The following is a 23156-nucleotide window of genomic DNA, read 5'->3' on the forward strand; positions in this document are numbered from 1 at the left end:
TGTTTCACTCAGCTGGGTTTGGAGGCTTGAACTACTTGAACTAGCTATAGGGTTTCTTAATGTATTTTTTCCGTATCTTAGATTTCACTTTCTTCTTTATGATGTTGGAAGGTTGAGTGCAGTTCAAATATTGTCCTTAACAAAGAGCGTAAGAACAAAAGGGACCTTGAGGAATTCCATATTTTCTGTCATTTTTTACATTTTTTATGCATACGTATTCTACAAATGGTGGTCCTCTGCTTTATATATTCTTTCACTTGTTCTAAGAGTAAGGTTTGGCTGCCTGCAGCAGTGTTCACAATTCTCAGAAAATTAAGGGAATTAGTCTCTGGCATTTGGCTCACAGTTTGATACAACTCTTTGGCATTCATCTTTGGTCATTTCTGCATTTATGTCCTGAATGTGAACTATGTGGAGAGCTGTAGTGCTCTGGGTTCTTTATGTTCTTCTTCACTTTCTTCCTTCTTGGGATGATACATAAGAGTACTCTTAGAATTGTATTGGACAAGTCAATACTTTATAGAGGTAAATTATATTAAGGCTTCTGATAATTCATTCTATATAGTTCTTACTGAAAGATACTTTACTGAGTAACTTATTAGGTGGCCACATAAGGGGCCTATTGATGTTGAGATGGTATTTTTCAAAAAAGGATGGCCAATGAGTAAACAAAGTGGCATTTGAAGAGCAGAGGTAAGTAGATCCCATGCTGGTGAAGAGAGAAATCTCGTGATAACAAGGTCATATATAATGCAAACAAACCAAAGCTATCCAAACGGTGTCACGATGATTCCCCCGTGACTTACAAGCACCATTGGGAGTTACTCTTCCACTGGATTTTCAATTCTGAATCATGCCTAGTGTTAATTTAAGCACAGAGAGTAAAGTCTTACACTGTTCTCCTGGCTGCTCTGGGTACAGTTGGACAATCATTTGTGTGGTTGAGGCTATAAAATCTGCTGCTCACAAAGCTGTAGGGATTGAGGCTCTCTGGGGTGGGTCAGCTGGAGAGGAAGGCTCTGCCTGGGGTAGGCACTGTAGTGGGTGGAAAGCCAGCTGTGGTAGGCGGATCCAGCCTTAAGTATGTTGTCATGCAACAATGGGCACCCTCAAGGCCTCTGCCCACCGTTTCTCTTAAGGAACCTCTGTTATAGCTTCCTAGAAAGATTAGTGGGGAGTGGAGATTTTAGCTTCAAAGGTAAACCACTAGGGTTCATGGCTTTTGTTTTTTCTCTTCTTGTGCAGCATCTTTCTGGTCACAAACCCCTGAACTGCAGGCAATTCAGTTGCACCAACCATTTTTAAACAGTAAAAGGGAATGGCAGGGCATAAAGACATGACTGAAAACAAACAAACAAACAAACAAACAAACAAACAAACAAACAAACAATGGTGTGCCAGACATTGTTCACATTGCTTTACATTATTAGTTTGCTCACTCCTCATCACACCTAAGTGAAGCAGATAATGTGTTATATGTTACAGATATATAGATTATATAAAATTATATACATACTGTTCTATGTTACTCAGTTAATTTGCTCGCAAAGCAATAATTCATTAAAAAAGGCTCTTCTTGTTTTACACAATTTACAGTTATAGCTTGGTGGGGTTAGGGGGATGTGAGAGAGGGGAGTCCTTGTCTCTGTTCCATTGAATTAATTTCTTCCCTCTAGTCCAAAGTATCTCCCCCTAACCCACTCCATCCTCTTTTAATTTCTGAGGGGAAAAATTCCATGTGTGAAGCTCAGCCATTCCTTTTGTAGCTGGCCATCCCCAGAAATATTGATTCAGCATTTGACACCATGATTGAAATCACACTGAACTTTCCAACTTTCATGCTAAACGTCTTGGTCTGCTTCTCTACTTGTTGATCTATCTGTGATCTTCACCAGCAATATAGCCATGGTAGCAGGTCCCTAGCTGGTTTTATGTGTCTCATAGTTGATGAAAATCTTTGGCTGACAGATGGTGATGATAGGAATCTTTTAGAATAGTTTTTGGGTTATTTGAGCTACCACTGTTTCTTTCAGAATAGTAATAACTAACACTTACATAGTGCTGACACTGTGCCAGGCCGTATTCTAATTGCTCTATGTATATTATCAAATTTTAATCCTCACAATAACCTATGCAAGCAAAATTAGTTTGACTTATTTCCTTCCTTCCAGCATTTTCTTCTAATTCCAAGTCTCATGTGGATGCAGTAAGTAGTGGGACTTAACATCACATGCTCACACTTGATTACAAGGGAGGCTGGCAAGGCAGGCCCTGGTCTTTGCCTTGGGAGTTGGGACTCATCATGAAGAAAGTGAACACAATATGGAAATGTGTTTAGAAGATTCCAGGACACCATAAATATAAATAATGCCACTACAGAGACAGAGGAGGAAAATCAGGAATGTGGCATCACAGAAACCAAGGGAAAGTGTGTTTCAAATGCCACAGAGTGCTCACTTTGGCAGCACTTTAGTAAAGTTGGAACAACACAGAGAGGATTAGCATGGCCTCTATGCAAGGATGACACACAAATTCATGAAGCTTCCATATTTTTAAAACAAACAAGCAAACAAAAACACCAAATGCCACAAAGAGATAGAGTACTACAAAGAGTGAAAAATATTCATTGGCTCTAGTGATGTGGAGGTCACTGGTGACCTTAGGGAGAACTGTTTCAGCAGTGTCGGGAGGGGAAAGAAATGGATTGGACTGAGGAAAGAATAAGATTGGAGGAAATGGAAGTAGTGAGTTTAGGCAATTTGTTAAAGATCAGCAGTGAAGAAGGGGAGAAATCTAGGATAGCAGTTGATAGAGTGGGAAGTGGGATCAGGGATTAAAAGAAAATTCGTATGTGAAGGATTCAGTAGAGAGAAGATGATGAAGATATAGGATAGAAAAGATATAATCAATAATGGTAAGCTTCTGAGAAGGTGGCCAGGGATGGGATTCAGCACTATTTCAAAAGGTGGAATAGATGAGAGAATGGCAGCAATTGTAAACAGGTCTTTGTGGTAGAAATTTAAAGGAACCCCTATGGTAGACTTTGTCTTTTGAGAAGTGGAGGCATTTACCATTGAAATTGGGAGAATGAGGGTGTGTTGGTTGAAGGAGGAAGGTTATAAATGGTGAAGAATAGCAAGCAAGCTGACTCAGGTCATACAGGGTAACTGCCAGGTCGTGCTGAGGGCTCCGGCAGGGTAGGAAATCATTAAGGTATAGATAGAAATGCGAATCTGGCCTTTTTCACAATTTCCTGCAGCATGGTTTAGCCAGCAAGATGCAGGCACAGAGGGAACAGATGATGTATTCATCCAGGGTTGGGTTTATGAAAAGACAGAGGGTAGAGGGGCAGGAGAGTTTAAGATGCTGGTGAGAGAGTTACCAAACGGATAGACCAGGTAATCTAAACTACTAACATGGAAAGTAAACAGCATGGTAGTGGTGGTGGTAGTGTTAACTAATAGGGAGTTCAATGGCCTGAATGTCCTAAAGATACAGAAGATACAGAAGAATGTTTGTGGTGGGTAATGGTCGAATAATCAAATGGGAAAGATAGAAGCTTAGGGTCAAAAGTAGATGTGGTAAGCGGCCTCTAAGAAAGTTCACAATGATCCCTGCCTCTGGGCATTTATACTCTTGTGCAATCCCCTCCCCTTGAGTGTGAGCTTAATTTTTAATAAACAGAATATGGCACAAATGATGGGGATGGGATGCAACTTCTGAGATTAGGTCACAAAAAGACTGTGGTTTCCATCTTGAGTATCCAGTCTTGTGCTCTCTTACTCCTCATTCTGAGTGTCTGCCATGTTGCGAGCTTCCCTAGAGAAGCACGTGGCAAAGACTAAAGGATGCTTCTGGCCAGCAGCCAGTGAGGAACTGAATCTTTCCCAAAACCATGTGAGGGGACTTAGAGGCAAATCCTCTGCCAGTTGAACCTTCAGATGAGACTTCAGTCCCAGCCAACAAGCTTGATTGGTCTCATGAGAAGCCTTATACCAAAGGTACCCGGCTAAGATCCCTGGATTCTTGACCCAAGTAAACTGTGAGATAATAAATATTGGCTGTTTTAAGCTTCTAAATTGTGAAGTAATTTGCTATGCAGCAGTAAGTAACTAAGCAGGGTTATCACAGTACTAATTAGATGCTATAATCGTTTGTTAAAGGAAATATAAGAACGTTTTCATAAAAGTCATGTTAGAATTGGATTAGAGTAACATTTTTGTTCCAATACCTAAAGACTGAGAGAGAGAGATATCAGGGAGTGGGGGAAGAACAGAGAGTGAGAGAGACAGTGGATCTGAAGCAGGCTTTGTGCTGACAGCAGAGTCCAATGTGGGGCTTGAACTAACAAACCACAAGATCATGACCTGAGCCCAAGTAAGATGCTTAGTTGACTGAGCCACCCAGGTGCCCCAGTTAACACTCTTCCAATTTATCTGTTAATGTCCTCATTATTTTTAGGAGTCAATATTTATTTAAGTTTATTAACACGTTTTTACCAGTTTCTCTGTTTGCCATCGCATCTTGTACTCCACCTCTCTCTTCAGCTCATTTTCTTTTCTGCTGTAGTAAATTCTTAATCATTTCTTTCAGCAAATGTCTATCAGTTTTATCCTTTCTATATCTGAAAATGCCTTGTTTTATCCTCTTTTTATTTATTTATTTAAAAAAATGTTTTTTTTTTTTGTTTGTTTTTTTTTTTTTTTTTTTTTTTGAGAGAGAGAGCATGCACATGAGAGAGGGAGGGGCAGGGACAGAGGGAGAGAGAATTCCAAGCAGATTCCACTCCCAGCATGGAGCCTGATATGGGGCTTGATCCCACAACCATCAGATCATGACCTGAGCTGAAATCAAGACTCAGACACTTAACCAATGAGCCACCCTGGTGTCCCTATCCTTTTTTAAACATTAATAGTTCAGATGGATATGAAAATAATTCAAATATATAGAAATACCGAAAGGCTTGTACAGTGAACACTATATACCAACTACTCAGATTCTTTTTTTTTAATTTTTTAAATGTTTATTTATTTTTGAGACAATGCGAGAGACAGAGTGCCAGTGGTGGAGGGGCAGAGAGAGGGAGACACGGAATCCGAAGCAGGCTTCAGGCTCTGAGCTGTCAGCATGGAGCCCGACTCGGGGCTCGAACTCACAAACCATGAGATCATGACCTGAGCCAAAGTCAGATGCTCAACCAACTGAGCCACCCAGGTGTCCCTAGATTCTTTATTTGTTAACATTGTGCTGTATTTGTTTTAACTTACATCTATTTATTTATTTTTCCATCTTATTTTTTTTTTTAATTTTTAAAAAATGTTTATTTATTTTCTAGAGACAGAGAGAGCAAGCAGTGGAGGGGCAGAGAGAGGGAGACACAGAATCCAAAGCAGGCTTCAGGCTCTGAGCTGTCAGGACAGAGTCCGATGTGGGGCTTGAACCCATGAATTGTGAGATCATGCTGAGCTGAAGTTGGATGCTCAACTGACTGAGCCACTCAGGCACCCTAGTATCCATCTTATTTTTTGATGCACTTCAAAATAAGTCCTAGACATCCATATACCTCATTTTTCAACACTTAGACTGAATATGATTAACTAGGGTTCAGTATGTGTTTAGAGTTCCTTTTTTGAAATAAAATATACACTATGCATAAAACTCAACTGTATCATTTTATGAGTATGACAAATACATGTACTTGTATAACCTATACTCTCTTCAAGATACAGAATAGTGACATCACTCCAGAAAGTTCTATCATGCCCCTTCCCAGGCAATCCCCACTATTCCCCTTGAGAGACAAACACTGTTCTGATTTCTTTTTCACCATAATTTCATCTGCTTGTTCCAGAGTTTTGTATGAGTAAAATCATAAACCATGTTCTCTTTTGTGTAAAATTTTTTCACTTAGCATAATGTTTTTGAGATTCATCCATTTATCTGTAGTTCATTTCATTTTATTACTGAATATTATTCTATTGCATGAGTATGCATACATAGTATATATTTTGGTGGTGAGGGATACATGCTGTTTTTAGGTTTTAATTATTATGAATGAACCTGATATAAATAAATCTTTTTGTTGACATGTGTGGAATTCCTGGGTTGGAGGGTAGGCGAATGTTTAGTTTGGTAAGAAACTCAGGCTAGGTGGTCCTCTTTTCATGCCTAGAGCAGCCATGGCTTGTGGTCCCAAGAAACATCTGAAGCATGTAGTAGATCCAAAGCATTGGATGCTGGATAAACTGACCCATGTGTGTGCCCTTCATCCTCATAAGCTGAGAGAATGTCTTCCTTTCATCATTTTCCTAAGGAACAGACTTAACTATGCCCTAACAGGAGATCAAGTAAAGATCTGTATGCAGCGTTTTATTAAGATTGATGGCAAGGTCCAAACTGATATAACCTACCCTGCTGGTGTTATGGATGCCATTGGCATTGACAAGATTGGGGAGAATTTCTTTCTTTCTTTTTTCTTTTTTTATTATGATTTTTAAAATTTTTAAAATTTACATCCAAGTTAGTTAGCAAATAGTGCAATAATGATTTCAGGAGTAGATTCCAGTGATCCATCCCCTATGTATAACACCCAGTGCTCATCCCAACAAGTGTCTTCCTTAATGCCCCTTACCAATTTAGCCCAACCCCCCTCCTGCAACCCCTCCAGCAACCCTCAGTTTGTTCTCTGTATTTAAGAGTCTTTTATGTTTTGTCCCCCTCCTTGTTTTTATATTATTTTTTGCTTCCATTTCCTTATGTCATCTGTTTTGTATCTTAGATTCCTCATATGAGTAAAGTCATATGATATTTGTCTTTCTCTGACTAACTTCACTTAGCATAATATCCTCTAGTTCCTTCCACATAGGTGCAAATGGCAAGATTTCATTCTTTTTGATTGCCGAGTAATACCTCATTGTATATATACCACATCGTTTTTATCCATTCAACCGTCGATGGACATTTGGGCTTTTTCCATACTCTGGCTATTGTTGATAGCGCTTCTATAAACATTGGGGTGTATGTGCCCCTTTGAAACAGTACACCTGTATCCCTTGGATAAATACCTAGTAGTGCAATTGGTGGGTTGTAGCTGTATTTTTATTTTTTTGAGGAACCTCCATATGTTTTCCAGAGTGGGTGCACCAGCTTGCATTCCCACCAGCAGTGCAAAAGAGATCCTCTTTCTCCACATCCTCACCAACATCTGTTGTTTCCTGAGTTGCTAATTTCAGCCATTCTGACTGGTGTGAGGTGGTATCTCATTGTTATTTTAATTTGTATTTCCCTGATGATGAGTGATGTTGAGCATTTTTTCATGTGTTCGTTGGCCATCTGGATGTCTTCTTTGGAGAAGTGTCTATTCATGTCTTTTGCCCATTTCTTCACTGGATTATTTGTTTTTTGGGTGTTGAGTTTGATATGTTCTTTATAGATTTTGGACACTAACCCTTTATCTGATATGTGATTTGCAAATATCTTCTCCCATTCTGTTGGTTGCCTTTTAGTTTTGCTGATTGTTTCCTTTGCTGTGCAAAAGCTTTTTATTTTGATGAGGTCCCAATAGTTCATTTTTGCTTTTGTTTCCCTTGCCTTCAGAAATGTGTTGAGTAAGAAGTTGCTGTGGCTGAAGTCAAAGAGATTTTTGCCTGCTTTCTTCTTTGGGATTTTGATGGCTTCCTGTCTTAAGTTTAGTCTTTCATCCATTTTGAGTTTCTTTTTGTGTATGGTGTAAGAAAGTGGTCCAGGTTCATTTTCCTGCATGTTGCTGTCCTGTTTTCCTAGCACCATTTGCTAAAGAGACTATCTTTATTCCATTGGATATTCTTTCCTGCTTTCTCAAAGACTAGTTGGCCATACGTTTGTGGGTCCATTTCTGTGTTCTCTATTCTGTTCCATTGATCTGAGTATCTGTTTTTGTGACAGTAGCATACTGTGTTGATGATTACAGCTTTGTAATACCTCCAGCTTTGTGATGCCTCCAGCTTTGTTTTCTTTTTCAGGATTGCTTTGGCTATTTGGGGTCTTTTCTGGTTCCATACAAATTTTAGGATTGTTTGTTTTCTAGCTCTGTGAAGAATTCTGATGTTATTTTGATAGGGATTGCAGACTGGGGAGAATTTCTATCTGATCTATGACACCAAGAGTCGCTTTGTTGTTCATCAGATTACACTCAAGAAAGCCAAGTACAAGTTGTACAAAGTGAGAAAGATCTTTGTGGGGACAAAAGGAATCCTTCATCTGGTGACCCATGACGCTCGTACCATCCACTATCCTGATCCCCTCATCAAGGTGAATGACAGCATTCAGATTGATTTAGAAACTGTAAATAGTACTGATTTCATCAAGTTTGACACTGGTAATCTTTGTATGGTGACTGGAGGTGCTAACCTAGGAAGAATTGGTGTGATCACCAACAGAGAGAGATACCCTGGTTCTTTTGATGTAGTTCACGTGAAAGATGCCAATGGCAGCAGCTTTGCCGCCTGGCTGTCCAATATTTTGTTATTGGCAAAAGCAACAAACCATGAATTTCTCTTCTCTGTGGAAAGGGTATCTGCCTCACCATTGCTGAAGAGAGAGACAAAAGACTGGTGGCCAAACAGGGCAATGGGTAAAATGGTCTTTAGGTGATGTGATTGGAAGTCTTTATGTTTAATGAAAGATAATACAGCATGATTTAAAAAAGAAACTGTAAGGCTATTTTCCAGAGTGATTTTTATTATTTTACATTCCCACAACAATGTAGGAGAGTTCTGATGGCTCCACATTCTTGTCAACATATTGTGTTGTCAGTCTTTTTAATTTTAGCCATTTTGTTGTGTATATATGGGAATTCATCATGTATTCCATTGTTTCTGACTCTCTTGTTCATGTTGAGATCTCTAATGGCAGCATCATGTTTTCACTTCTTTGCAGCTAATCTATTTTTTCCTATGATAGTTTTTAAGACGTTATCTTTTCCTTTTATGTTCTGAAGTTTTACTGCAATATGTCTAGGTCTGGATTTGTTTTCCTTTATGCTGCCTTTTCAGTTTGAGAATTTAATTCTGGAAAATTCAGTTTGGTGTAATTTGTAATTATGTCTGTATGCTCACTGTTGTGGGGAGGTTTTATCAGTTGGACCTTAAGGTGTACTGGTTGGTATAGGTTTTTCCTATGGGAGCAGTTTCCTATTGGTTTCTTATGGGACTATGTGAGATTTCTATGTAAATTTCTTGGCACAGAGTTGCTACACTGTGAGGGCACTTGGGAGAATTCCATCCCATATATGTGAATGCTTTGTCTAGGGGTTCTGATTTCTGAACATCAGCTGTTTCCACCTATGTTCTGGGCAAGCTGAGAAGTAGGGCCAGTAGGTCCTAATTTTCTAAGCTCCTGGCTCCATCAAAAATCCAGTTCCAGTTTCCCCACTGTCCACAGAGACTGTGTCCTCAGCTTATATCTTCACACAAATACTAAAACTGCAGCCCCACAGGTGCATTTTTCTTTGGGTTACAAGTCCTGCCCCCCACCCCCCGCCATTAGATTCCTACTAACTGCTATGGATTCCTTCCTATTCTTGACATCTGAAATTTACCCCTTTTTACTTTTGAGATTGAAAATATGTTAAAGATATGTTTAAAAACATTTTTTTCCCGGAATATCTTTGTTTTGTGTAGAAAGGCAGTACTCACTACTCCTTAGCTCAATCTGTCATCTTGATTGTAAGTTTCTACTTAGTCTTTAAACCCATTGCAATTTGGTTTCTTCCCCACTATTCCATTGAAAATGTATCTACTAAGGTCTCAAATGACCCACTAATCATTAGATCCAGCGGACATTTTCCAGTGTTTACAGCAAATAGCATAAGATGGTATTCTTTACTTCTCCCACTTAAGACTTTCTCCCTCTGGGCTTCTATAAAGCTGCTTCTCACAGTTGTCCCTGCTTCCAAATTTGCCCTTTTCTGCCTCCTCTGAAGGCTATAAATTGTTGATTTTCAGTATCTGGCTCTACACACACGTGTCTCTTGGGCTCTTTACCTGTGGGTATCCACCTGCCTACTCAATATTTTTTGCATTGTCCCACAAACACCTCAACTTTTCCAAGACTAAATAAAAATTCCCCTAAATCTATTTTAAGAAATACAGAAGAGTAGAGTGTTATTTCTATTGATCATGGCCTTCAAAGGAGAAAGTTTACATGAATGTGGAAGAGTAGTGGTTTGGATATTGTAGTAAGGAATTAGATGAATTCTCGCCACAGCTTCTGGTTTCTAGGTACACAGACCAGGGAAGATGAATACTTTTCTCCAAAGAAGGGGGATCTGTGGGATTTCAAGATCTTAGAGGAAAGCCAGCTTTCAGTTAAGAGGAGATGGGAAAGTCTTCAGTGATGAGATCAAGTTGAACTATGGTTCATTGGCAAAGAAAGCAAGATTTAGTGTGTACAACAGAGAGGAAAGTAGCTGAAAGAAGAGAAAATATAAAGAAAGAAAGCACTCCCCAGGTGTTTTCTGAGCTTCTTGAGGGCAGGTGCCAATCATAACCACCTTTCCATCCTTAGAATCTATCCCAGCATCTGGTATATGCTAATCTCTGAGCAAATGTTTGTTATAATAAAATGAGACTGTTGTAAATGGCTTTTAATTATTTTCCATGAGGGGGAGTGCAGTAAAAGATCCTGCTCTCTGATGATAAGAGGAAATGAGAAAGAAGGATATTAGCTTTGGGCATTTAGAAGGACATAACCCAATTCTACAAACATTTATAAATGCCTATTGAGTTAGCCACAGTTGAATGTAACACCCACATCTGGGTATCCTTTCCCCCAGTCATATAGATTAATTGGCTATGATTCTGATTGCAGCAGATTCTCTGCCTTCTCCCAGCACTTAGGGGGAGATATCTATAATACAGAACAGGTCCTACTAGTGGATATGGCCCGCCCACTTCTCTTCCTGTAAGTTTATTAGAAAAGAATTTTTTTAACAGAAATTAAATATAATGAACAATAACCAGTCACTGGGTTATAGCAGCTGAAATGTCTCTTGCTGCAAATTCCCCCTCTTTTAGTTATTTCTCTCATGGTGGCAAAGCAAGTGAGTTACCTCTGCGTATAATTTCTCCTAATGATGCTAATTATTTGGTAATGAGACAGTGTCCCTGCTTGGCCATTCTGGTGCCCAGGCCTTCCAAGATTCATAGGAGACTCTCCCAAGTTTGAGGGGTTCTTGGCTTTCTGAAATCTGCCACCTATACCGGAAAGTATTACTAAAAGGAAAAAATGTAATTTCTGTCTTTGCATAATGCCATTTCCCCCCTCTGGTGTGTGGCATTGTTTTCCTCTGCATTTGATAGATTTTTTTGTTGTTGGGCATAGAGATTTTTCTGTCTTCTCTTGGACTCTTCCCAGCCAGTCTACAGACCTCCATGCTCTCTCTGTAGTGGCATACCTCCATCACTATCAATCCCTTTGTGGACTCGCTAATTACATCATGGTTCAATTGCTTTTGTCAGAACAAAGATTGGAAGAGTTCATCTCTGTTTCAAGGAGGTCTGCATCTGTTGTGTGATACAGATATAAACCCATGTTGTGATTGAGGGGTAAACAAAATGCTGCAGAGTACAGGAAGAGAACTAAGAAGGATAGGCGACAGACATTGGAGTAAACGTTTACAAGTTTTCATTTTAGACTCTGTATCCTTCTTGGTAGAAGTTCTCGACAGTAGTAGCCCACTTTCTGGAGGGAGAGACAGGAAGCTTAATTGGAATTCTGGTCACAGCTATTTAAAATTGTCCCTTTAAATAAAAAGTACCTTGTCTGTTATGTAAAAATACAGGAACTCTCAACTGCTTTGCCAAAGCACATTGGTATATTGTGAATCCTATACAAATGTGTCACCAAATTTTGACAAATTTGTAAGATTAAAGCTTGCTCCAACTGAGATTCCTACATTTCAGTGATAAAACACTGAATTTTAAGCTGAGTAGATCCTGGAACTGAATGTAGAATAGGGAACAGAAGGTGCCAAGTAAGAGGTAAGAGGCATAGTGTACTGTCAAACCAGGCCCTCAAATGATGGTATGTTTACTGAACACTTGCAACCTTGGCCTGTGAATCATCAAAGAGAATGTGGACAGGGCAAATAACGTGACTTTCTTTTCACAGTGTTGAGGGTTGGGCAGGAGAATGGGGAAACGGCTTGACAGGCTTTCATAGACACTGTGAGACATCATCACACTGAGTAGTGATGGTGGGTTAAAGATTACTGACTTTTCAGTGTTCTTTTAGGCCCTTTAATCTCTTCAAGTGTGCCACTAAAATTTATAGTATTCAAAATGGTACTCCCCCAATGCCCTGAATGTAGTGCAAGATGAGAATCACTATAGTAGGTACATTTAAAATTAAAATGAAAGAGATCTCCTTGTTCCTTTTTCTTATCAGGTAGAAGCCTTTAACATCTCTTACCTCAAATGAATATCATCTGTTTCCTTTTTATCGGAGTCACAGAACATAAGAACTCATTAAAATCTGAGTTTTATTAACTCTCTATGACAGTTTTCCCCCATTCTTTTCTTTATCTTCCTTGCACAAGCAGGATTATGAGGCTGCTTGATAGGTTTTTAATATTGTCATGAAAAATCTCCCCTTGGGCATGTTTGTGCAGGAGATAACATAACCTTAAGAACCTTATTCAAATGAAATGAGCAGATACCACTGAGACAGCTCAGCACCAAATACCTTTCAGATAAGTTCTTGTCAACCGCCGCTTGTTAGCTCATTTGTAATAGAACAACCACTAGACGGAGCTAGGACTTAAGAAATCACAGCTGTAAGTTGGGTGACTAATGTGATGGGTAGAACGCTATCTTATGCAAGAAGTGTATCATTACTTTGATTTCAAAGCCTATGCAAGCCTTACGTCACTCGGCTAGCGGCTGTCATCTGTTTACTTTGTGTCCACACAGGATGATGTCCATAATGGCCCAGTTTACTTAGTCACTCGAATGACGATGGCTCATCTTGGTATAGCACTTTACAATTTAGAGTGCTGCCCTTGGCATAATTATGTTTGATCTTCCCAGTTACTCTGAGGCATTGCTGGGCAAGAATCAGTTCTTGTATCTTTGAGACCAGTAAATGGAGACAGGGTATCTGCAATACATTAGGATGTGTCAGGATGGTTAACCCGGACTATTGAGGTTGTGGGGTCTGCTTTTCCCTCTTAAACTTGTGTTTCAACTCTTGACCCAGCCTGGAACTAACTAGAAAGCTGTCAATTCATTCCTTTTGTGGGGCAGTCTCTGGCCACACCCACTGGGGGGAAAAGGGTCATGTGCAGGTGGAAATCTCCCAAAATAAGTGAGCACAGGAGAGTGAGCAAACGTGAGCTCCTGCTCAGAAACCTTTGGTGTGTGTGATTATTCATCATACCAGGGGCAGGTGTGGAGACAAGCACCTCACTCCGTGTGGTGTAGACCATCCTTCAAGCCCAGGTTGTGGTTATTACTTAATGTCAGGTGTTCAGGAAGGTGCCCACCTCACTCTCCTATCCCAAGCATATGCCCTCGGAGGCAAGCCCACTGTTTTAATGTTTGTCAGTTTGTTCCTGTTTCCTAACATTACACACCGATACTAACAGGGCGTGCGTCAACTAAAAAAAAAAAAAAAAAAAAAAAAAAAAAAAAAGCAAAAAACAAAAAAAAAAGTTATATACAGTACATATATTTTCTCAGTCTTTTGTTAAAATATCGCTGGATAAGAGTGGAAATCAGGTCAGTCAGTCACTCAGCAAATTTATCAAACGACCAGAACCTGCGTTAGTGCCTTCGGTTATCTTTAAAAACACCTCAAGATAGCTCTTCTGGAGCCGGATCAGTTGGCCACTCTGCAAGTCTGACCTCTTACAATTCAACTCCTTTAACTACTGGTAAAACACTGGCAACTTTCACAAATAAGGCTAACAGACCCTAATGAGAGGCGGGAAAGTGTTCCAAGAGCCTGGGAGCTCCCAGAGGCTCCAGTCTGAAACAGAGCGAAGGCAGACGGGTACAGCGTCATGTTCCCCCAAGGCTCGTGGTGATCTTGTTGCAGGTGAATCCACCCAGGATGGCGGCTCAGAACGCCCCCCTCTTCACCAGCCCAAGGCGCACCTCGAACCCATTTCCCGGCGGTGCCCAGAGGGTGGCGCTGTCAATCCAGCCTCGGCCCACGACTGCCCGCCACTTCCCGCCGCTGCGGGAGCCCCCCGCTCGCTCTCCCGCAGGCCGGCGGGGGGGGGGGGGGGCAACGCCCGGTAGGGGGCGCCCCGGCCCAGGCGCCGCGGCTCCCTCCGCCCACCCGGAAGCGGCTGCGGCGAGGCGAGCCCCGGGCGAGTGCACAGCGAGGCGGGCGGCAGGGAGGGAGGCGCGAAGAGGGCGCGAGGGTGGCAGCCGGAGGGAGCCGCCGCCCCTGGCCGCCCGGGTCCCCGCGGGGCGCATGGGGCGCTTCGAGCCGGGATCGCGCGCGGGCCCCGCGCCCAGTTCCCTGCTGCCGTGAGAAGCCTCGCCGGACGCCCCCAGGACCCCAAGCTGCCGGGAGGATGACCATGGCCGGGGGCAGGAGAGGACTGGTGGCCCCGCAGAACACGTTTCTGGAGAATATTGTCCGGCGGTCCAGTGGTAAGAGGTGCATTCGGATTTCGGTTACCCAGGCTTTTTATCCGTGCCTCGATTGCCGACGCCTCCCGCCGCTCGGCGCCAGCAGATGCAGCAGAATCCGGAGCTCTGCTGGGAGCCGCGGCGCGGGCGCCCGGGGCTGCCTCCCGGAGGCTGGGCTAGGTGGGCAGGGTGGGGCGAGGGCTGTGGGCCCCCATCCCAAGAGGAGAGCTCTGTTGGGGACGCCTTTGGGGCCTTTCTTGCGCCTTCTCTGTCTCCTCTCCAGAGAGCGTGACAGCTGATGGGTAAAGTACTGGGAAAAGTGATGGGAAGCCGGACGCGGCAGGAACGGCAGCGCGTTCCCCGTGGGTACTGCCCACCCCTCAGGGAAGGCTATCCAGGCTCTCCCGGGGCTGCACCCGAGGCGCTGCCTCTCCCGGGGGAGAGCCAGCGGGAGAGAAGGCCACTCGGGTTCCGGCCCCCGAGGGATGGGGGACGGCGGCTGCCTCCACCTTCCATCCGGGAGCCGAAAAGTCCGAGGTGTAGGGACGTGGGGACTTAGGGACGTGCCGCAGGCCACCCGGTTCCACCTCTTCACCCACCCACCCACCCTCTTCGAGGTTAAGTTAAGGCTCACGAGGGGCAGAGTTTCCTGGACTTAGGTGACAAGCGGAGCACATAGTTGCAGAGCTGGCCAAGCAGTCACAGGGGCAAACCTGTCATAGTTCCTCTCTTCCAAACCCCAGCAGCGTTTTATGCCTACAAATTTTGCTCACCTATAAATTCCCAAACTCACCAAGCCTGTAAATCTATCCATTACCCAGTAAACCGGTGCTCCCCGCTGCTCTCTCTCTCCCTCCGTGGCATTAAGATGGACAGTGGCATGAAGCGCTGGACGGCGAGAGTCCTAAGAGCAGGGACGGAAAGGGATACATTTCAGATGTCTCCTTTAGGAGCCACAGCAAAGCATCCTGGCTAAAGCACTTGCAGAGCATATAGCTCGGCATCTGGAAGGTGCGGTGCACCCGTTCATCAAAGGGCTGAAACGAAAGGGGCCAAGTCTGGAGATGCTCTTTACAGGCTCCGGGACTCCTTTCCTTCCAGAGGCAGACGACATGAAGAGTTGACTTAGGAAATAGGTTTTAAAAATGTGGAAATATGACAGTTTCAGAGCCTTAAGGAGGAGCTTGTATTAAAATCATGAGCTTCTATTTGGATTTAGTTAGGGGTTCAGGGGAAGAGCATGGAAGGTGACTTATGCTCCCAAGAAATGCTCTTTATTAAAAAGTGATTTAAGTTTAGCTCACAATGAAAACCTTATTAATTAGGACAGCATATTGTGTATTTAAGTATTTTAGAAATGGTCATTTATTGTGTGCCTCGTAAGAATAAGGGCATTGAAGAGTCTGTGGTTAGTCACCTTTCCCTTCAAGGTCTTCCTCACTCAAACTAACTAAGGTGGCATTTAGAACAAGGTCACAGCTATTACCTGGGACTTCAAGGGGATGCTGGTTATTACATGAATAGTCACAATGAACTCTTCTGTCATAAAAAAAAAAAGCTGGAGGTGTTCGTGGGGTTTTAAATAAAAGCACTATTTAAGAGTTAATTTGCTGGGATCTGGCGTATTAGCTGGGGTAGGAAGAAAAAAAAAAGAGAGGGAAGGAGGCAAACCATAAGAGATTCTTAAAAACTGAGAACAAACTGAGGGTTGATGGGGGGGTGGGAGGGAAGGGAGGGTGGGTGATGGGCATTGAGGAGGGCACCTGTTGGGATGAGCACTGGGTGTTGTATGGAAACCAATTTGACAGTAAGTTTCATATTTAAAAAAAAAAGAGTTAATTTGCTGTGATTGCTATGGTTATTGACCTGTGAGGAGTCATGGAGATAGTCTTGCAGATTTGGGGATCCCATTGCCAGTGACACCAACTTTCTCATAAATAGCAGTGACAATTCCATTTTTTTGGGGGGGTGAAGATGCAGTGTCCTTTAAATTAGGGGAAACCTTGTGTCTAATGTGTACCATATTCTGTTTTTGAGTGGAGAGGGAGGTAACAGAATCTTACATGTAGCAGTCATAAGGTTCCTTGGGCTTGTAGGAGGACCTTAAGAATTGTGGAACTAATACCACACACACACACACACACACACACACACACACACACACACACTGAATCTTGGAACTGAGAAGGCAGAATATCCTAGTTTAGTTGATTTTCTTAGAGCCACTTATCTCTAAGCATATATAGAATGTCAATAGAATAAGTAGCTGGGAATATTTTTAGCATTGGCATTTTAATTTTAGTACTGATTCCAAAAATTTGACTTCAGTTAACCCACCAACCAACCAACATCAACCACACAGACAAAAACACCTTAGGAAAGTCAGGTGAACATTTACAATTATCTATGATTTCAGAAGAAGATATTCTGGTCTTGAAATGTGAGATTTAAGCTTTTAGTTATCCCTTTCATCACATTTCTAAACACAAATAGAAAAAAAAATGTGGACTCTTGGAAATATCACAATATCTACATGCATTATTTTATTTTACTGGGATGGAAAAAGTCTATTTAAAAATATTGATTGTCTCCTCCTAAAATCCACCAGCCATTTTTTTTTGGACATTACAGTATTTAAATAGCATTTTACCTTTAAATAGCAATACTTTTTGACCATCTTTATTAAACATTTTCTCCCAGTAATCCTATGCAGTATTACTGTTCCTCTTTTACAGATCACGAAACGGAGTCCTAGGAATATTAAGAGACTTATTCAAAGGAGCAGGCACACAGTCCCTGACGCAGGTCTTTGGAGGGTATCATTCATCCTTTCTGTAGCATCATTGTTCCTCCAGCCATATGACTTTGCCTATGGAACTATTGTTATCCTTAAAAAACAAAAACAAAACAAAAAACCCCCCGACTCTCATTATATGCTTGTGGATAATAGAACTGGCTTTGTCTTGGGGCATTTGAATATCTGGTATCTGGAATATGATAACCTGTAGGATTAGATGCTATGTCCTCTGCCTCTTCTTTCCCCTCTTGGTATAGATGAAGACACTGAAGGGAACACATCTCCTCAAATATTTAAGGGCACAGCTGATGAGACCCTTGACCCCTGTGTCACGCTCCTATGTTACACTATGCAAAGACCTTCCTTGTATTACCGTTATTTTCTCTTAGAGAAGCTTAATTTCCCAGTGGAGATTAAATAAAATGCTATAACACCCAGGACAACATCCATTTTGGCTAATAGCCGCACTACTACATCCAAACAGAATAACAAGGCAAAAGAGAAGCTGATTCTGTTTTAAGGAAGGCAGTATTTTCACCTTTCTCAGGGGTTCAGCTAAAGTCACAGGCAGGGTAACAGGCACTTATTCCTGCACCTGCTGTAGTTATAAAGTGTTAAATAACTTTTCAGAAAATATCACCTCATATGCCAATGGGGGAGGTGCAGTGCCTCCATTTTCAGTGTCAAGAGCTAAGAATCATTTGGTTAGGTAATTTACTTACAGCTAGTAAAAGGCAGAGTTAGAAAAGGCAGAGGCACATCAGGGACTAGTCAGCGGTTGTGACAGGTTTGTTCATTCAAAAAGGATTTGTTGAGCACAGTTATTGAACACTGGGGATAAAGTGGGAAACAACTTTACCCTTAGAAAGTTACATTCTAGTGAATCTTGGTCTAAGCTTCTGGACCCCGTTCCACACTGTTTTCTGGCTGCAGCTCTTATTTAGGCCTGATGTTGTGTTTAAGGAAAAAAAAACCCCACAGGACAATTTCTAAGGTGTTTACTGGTCTTGATGGGACTAAAATCTAGTTTAACTTTCTCTGATACTTTCCGAATACCATTTGAAGGAGAGATTTGATAATTATCTGTTTTTTGAATAGTCACAAGTAGTTAGCAGGAATAATCAATTCCTCCCCAATTTTGCTTGTGGTCATGTTGGTGATCATTTCAAATCCTTCTATTGATTTTTTTTTTACCACATAGGCAAAGCCAGCCTGATTTTCTTTATATTCACGATTGGAAAGTGTTGTTCCAGAATATTTTTTGATGGTTGCTTAAATCTGCAGGCACTTACTGTCAGAATGGTTGTTGAAGCAAATAGGAGATCTGTCTTAGGAAGGCTGGCAGACCTTAGTGCCAGGAAGCTACAAAAATATTACCCTAAATGGTCCCATTCTAGGCAGAACATATGTTTTAGTGCTCAGAAACCTATATCAAACAATTGTAGGTGCCAGTAAGAATCCGTGCACATTAGCAGGAGTGAAACGCAGCACATTTTGGTACAGATTTATGTACATGTATAATTTACAGATTGCTAAATCAGCTGTGTTTTTGTATAGTGTTAAGTTGGTTCAGGTTGTTGATATAATTAGTACACAAACAGGATGAAAGCCGCGGGTAGTGTTGTGTCTCCTCATAGATGTGTTGAGCCACGGTAATATTTACAAAACAGAAAACTGGTTAAAATACATTGTTGCTCTGAAAGGGGGAATGGATGGTCATCTGGATTATTACCAGCCCAATAGTGCTTGTTTCCTCTTGTAATGTGCTCTAAGATAACCTTCAGCCAAGGCTCAGCTGTCTTGCTCTGAAAGTGTCAAAAAGTTAAACCTTGTGACTGATACTAGCTCGGAAACAGGGAGAAGGCTTCTGCTTTAACAGAAGGTAATAAAGCTTCCAAACCCCACGGTTTCTATGAAGTCCTTCTATTTTAATAATCTGTTGTAAAAGAATAGATGCATTTGTGGTCAGGCTTCCTTTGGCAGTGGTTTCTCCCACATTGCCTTGAAGTTTCTCAAATCTTTGCCTTCCCTTTAGTTTTGCTTGTTAATGGCTTCTAAGCAAACATTTAAAAAAGATTTTAGTTCTTTATCCAAAGGAATCCCTTTTGTAAAGGCAGTGTCTGCTTTATGCATTTAGGGTATTTGGACTGTGGTTTGTTTTTGTGTCTTTAAGTGGCCACACCTGTACCTGGTGAGAAAGAGGTACACCAGAATCACAGAATCTTAGTTTTTGAAGTACTGTTTTTTCCAGTGTTTGAGTAGACTCCAGAACATCCCTCTCTGTTGTTATCCAGCCGGTGCTTGAATACCCTCAGTGATGGGACACTCACTTTGTCAGGAATGTTCTGTTTTAAGTAACTGTAATTGAGTACTAGTTTCTCTTGTCTTGTTTTGCCTTCTCTTCCCTTCTCTTCCCTTCTCTTCCTTTCCCTTCCCTCCCCTGTCTTTCCCTTCCCTCCCCTGTCTTTCCCTTCCCTCCCCTGTCTTTCCCTTCCCTCCCCTGTCTTTCCCTTCCCTTCCTTTCTCTTTCCTTCTCCTCTTCTTTCTTTTCTTGTTGTTATTCTTTGGTCTCACCCAATTCTTTTTTTTTTTTCCTATTAATATGGTGTTTTATTTTTTTTTATATATGAAATTTATTGACAAATTGGTTTCCATACAACACCCAGTGCTCATCCCAAAAGGTGCCCTCCTCAATACCCATCACCCACCCTCCCCTCCCTCCCACCCCCCATCAACCCTCAGTTTGTTCTCAGTTTTTAACAGTCTCTTATGCTTTGGCTCTCTCCCACTCTAACCTCTTTTTTTTTTTTCCTTCCCCTCCCCCATGGGTTCCTGTTAAGTTTCTCAGGATCCACATAAGAGTGAAACCATATGGTATCTGTCTTTCTCTGTATGGCTTATTTCACTTAGCATCACACTCTCCAGTTCCATCCACGTTGCTACAAAAGGCCATATTTCATTTTTTCTCATTGCCACGTAATATTCCATTGTGTATATAAACCACAATTTCTTATCCATTCATCAGTTGATGGACATTTAGGCTCTTTCCATAATTTGGCTATTGTTGAGAGTGCTGCTATGAACATTGGGGTACAAGTGGCCCTATGCATCAGTACTCCTGTATCCCTTGGATAAATTCCTAGCAGTGCTATTGCTGGGTCATAGGGTAGGTCTATTTTTAATTTTCTGAGGAACCTCCACACTGCTTTCCAGAGCGGCTGCACCAATTTGCATTCCCACCAACAGTGCAAGAGGGTTCCCGTTTCTCCACATTCTCTCCAGCATCTATAGTCTCCTGATTTGTTCATTTTGGCCACTCTGACTGGCGTGAGGTGATACCTGAGTGTGGTTTTGATTTGTATTTCCCTGATAAGGAGTGACGCTGAACATCTTTTCATGTGCCTGTTGGCCATCTGGATGTCTTCTTTAGAGAAGTGTCTATTCATGTTTTCTGCCCATTTCTTCACTGGGTTATTTGTTTTTCGGGTGTGGAGTTTGGTGAGCTCTTTATAGATTTTGGATACTAGCCCTTTGTCCGATATGTCATTTGCAAATATCTTTTCCCATTCCGTTGGTTGCCTTTTAGTTTTGTTGGTTGTTTCCTTTGCTGTGCAGAAGCTTTTTATCTTCATAAGGTCCCAGTAATTCACTTTTGCTTTTAATTCCCTTGCCTTTGGGGATGTGTCGAGTAAGAGATTGCTACGGCTGAGGTCAGAGAGGTCTTTTCCTGCTTTCTCCTCTAAGGTTTTGATGGTTTCCTGTCTCACATTTAGGTCCTTTATCCATTTTGAGTTTATTTTTGTGAATGGTGTGAGAAAGTGGTCTAGTTTCAACCTTCTGCATGTTGCTGTCCAGTTCTCCCAGCACCATTTGTTAAAGAGGCTGTCTTTTTTCCATTGGATGTTCTTTCCTGCTTTGTCAAAGATGAGTTGGCCATACATTTGTGGGTCTAGTTCTGGGGTTTCTATTCTATTCCATTGGTCTATGTGTCTGTTTTTGTGCCAGGTCTCACCCAATTCTGTCCTCTTATAGCCACCACTCATTTGAGATCTGCCCCATGGAACAAAACTGACCTATTTCGTTCCTTTTTCCACCAGAAAACCAAAAAAAAAAAAATTTTTTTTTGGTGGTAATTTGATAACAGTTTTCCTGTCTTGATTCTTCTCCTTTTTTTAAAAAACCTTTTTCATTGTATAATACCACAGTAGGAAGGCACATAAGATAATTTTGTATAACTCAGCACATTTGTATAAAGTGAATACTGTGCTGTCCCCATCTACGTCAAGAAATAGAGTCTTGCCAGCTCTCCAGAAGCCCCCGGGGGCCCGTGGGACCCCTCCTGATCCCAACTCCCTTATTCTCCAAAGAGAGCCATCTCTTGACTTTATGGTGATCACTTTCTTGCTTTTCCTCCTAATTTGACCACCTTGTTTTATATTTCTGAACACCGCAGTTGCTTTTTGTCTGTTTTTGAGCTTTATATGCCTGGGGCCCTACCGCATGTATTCTTTTGTCAGTTGGGGATTAACCTGTATGGTTACATGTACCGTTGGTTCATTTTCACGGTGACATAATACTTTATGGTATGACCTACTGTACGTTTTACTTATCCACTCTGCCGTTAATGGACATGTGTTGGTTCACACACTGGAAAGCAAAGACGTACCAAAGAAAGAGGCAGGCCACTCCAGACGGGTAGGTGGCAGGTTTAGTAAGCAAAGGAACTTACTTAGGAGGCTTGTCTTGGGCAGCTGAAAGACAGGTAGATTCCCCACCCACCACCAGAATCTTAAAAGTTTATATGGAGGCCTTAATTGGGGTCAGTCGTGTATTCAGTCCACATGGTATCAAACCCTTCGTCTCTCAAGGCTACATGCTTGGAGTGGCTCCCACTGTGGGAGCAATGAGCAGAATGTATACCCCAAGGGCAGGGGAGAGGGTGTGGGGCCTTCAGTTACCTGGGTCCAGTTTGCAGGTCAGCCTAGTGGTCATGTTGTCTCAATGGCCTCCTCCAGCAACAACTGAGTTGTTTCCAGGATTTTGTTATTGGTGCTGCTGCAGGTATTCTCATACATGTCTTTTTGGACATGCGGGCAACATAGTTCTCATGCATGCACAGTTGGGGTGTGTATGGTTAACTGTGGTAGATGCTGTCGAGCAATTTCCCGAAGGGTTTGTATCAATTTACAGTCCCACCAGCAGCGGAGAATTCTCGTCACTCCTTGTTCTTGCCAAAATTTGGTATTTTCTCCTTTTTCTCTTCAATACTGACTTTGCCCAAACAACCTAGTAACTAGCAAAGCAGGGTCATTTAGAGTTATGTTAATAGCAAGCACATGAACAAGTTTGAAGTGAAAACAAAACTTGCTCTTGTCCTTTGGGAGTCATCAGTATCTACTGTGTGTTGAAATGTTCTCACAGTCTGAACTCCCTCACGCATGATGGTAAATGACATGAAAGACTGGAACAATTAGAATTGTGTGCAAGAAAGGGTACAGGCAAGGGTGCACCCATGCACACGCGCGTGTGGATGTGTGTGTTTAGCAGACTCATTTTTCTTAAATAGAGAAGCACTAAACCCTGGGGACAGAGATTATGTAAGAAGTAGAGCTGGAAGTGAGAGGGAAATAGGAAGTGAATGATTTATGTTTATTTTAATGGAAGATGGAAAATGATGGAAAATGATGGAAGGGCATAGATGAAGGAGGAATGAAAAATCACAGATAAACTAAAAGGAA

The 23156-nt window shown here is 41.8% G+C and overlaps 1 protein-coding gene, 1 non-coding gene and 1 pseudogene across 7 annotated transcripts in view; all 3 read left to right on the forward strand.

Annotated features, from left to right (window-relative positions):
- KCNH1 (potassium voltage-gated channel subfamily H member 1) overlaps positions 1-23156 on the forward strand; it is a 466004-nt gene that overhangs the window by 74870 nt on the left and 367978 nt on the right. For 2 of the 6 annotated variants that reach the window (XM_023248008.2, XR_006591669.1), the window contains exon 1: positions 14366-14642. The exons of 2 other annotated variants lie outside the window; for them this stretch is intronic. In XM_023248008.2, the coding sequence (XP_023103776.1) occupies positions 14564-14642 (79 nt within the window). In that variant the 5' untranslated portion in view covers positions 14366-14563. Of the gene's footprint in view, positions 1-14365; positions 14650-23156 lie in introns of those variants that run through there. 2 more of the 6 variants (XM_011290971.4, XM_023248009.2) reach the window with 2 other exon arrangements.
- On the forward strand, positions 2451-2555 carry LOC111558488. The gene has a single exon (XR_002739389.2). It is a non-coding gene; the product is annotated as a U6 spliceosomal RNA (small nuclear RNA).
- Positions 5385-14238, forward strand: LOC101086868 (annotated as a pseudogene).

This window comes from Felis catus, chromosome F1 (genome assembly GCF_018350175.1).
Source record: "Felis catus isolate Fca126 chromosome F1, F.catus_Fca126_mat1.0, whole genome shotgun sequence".
Lineage (NCBI taxonomy): Eukaryota > Metazoa > Chordata > Mammalia > Carnivora > Felidae > Felis > Felis catus.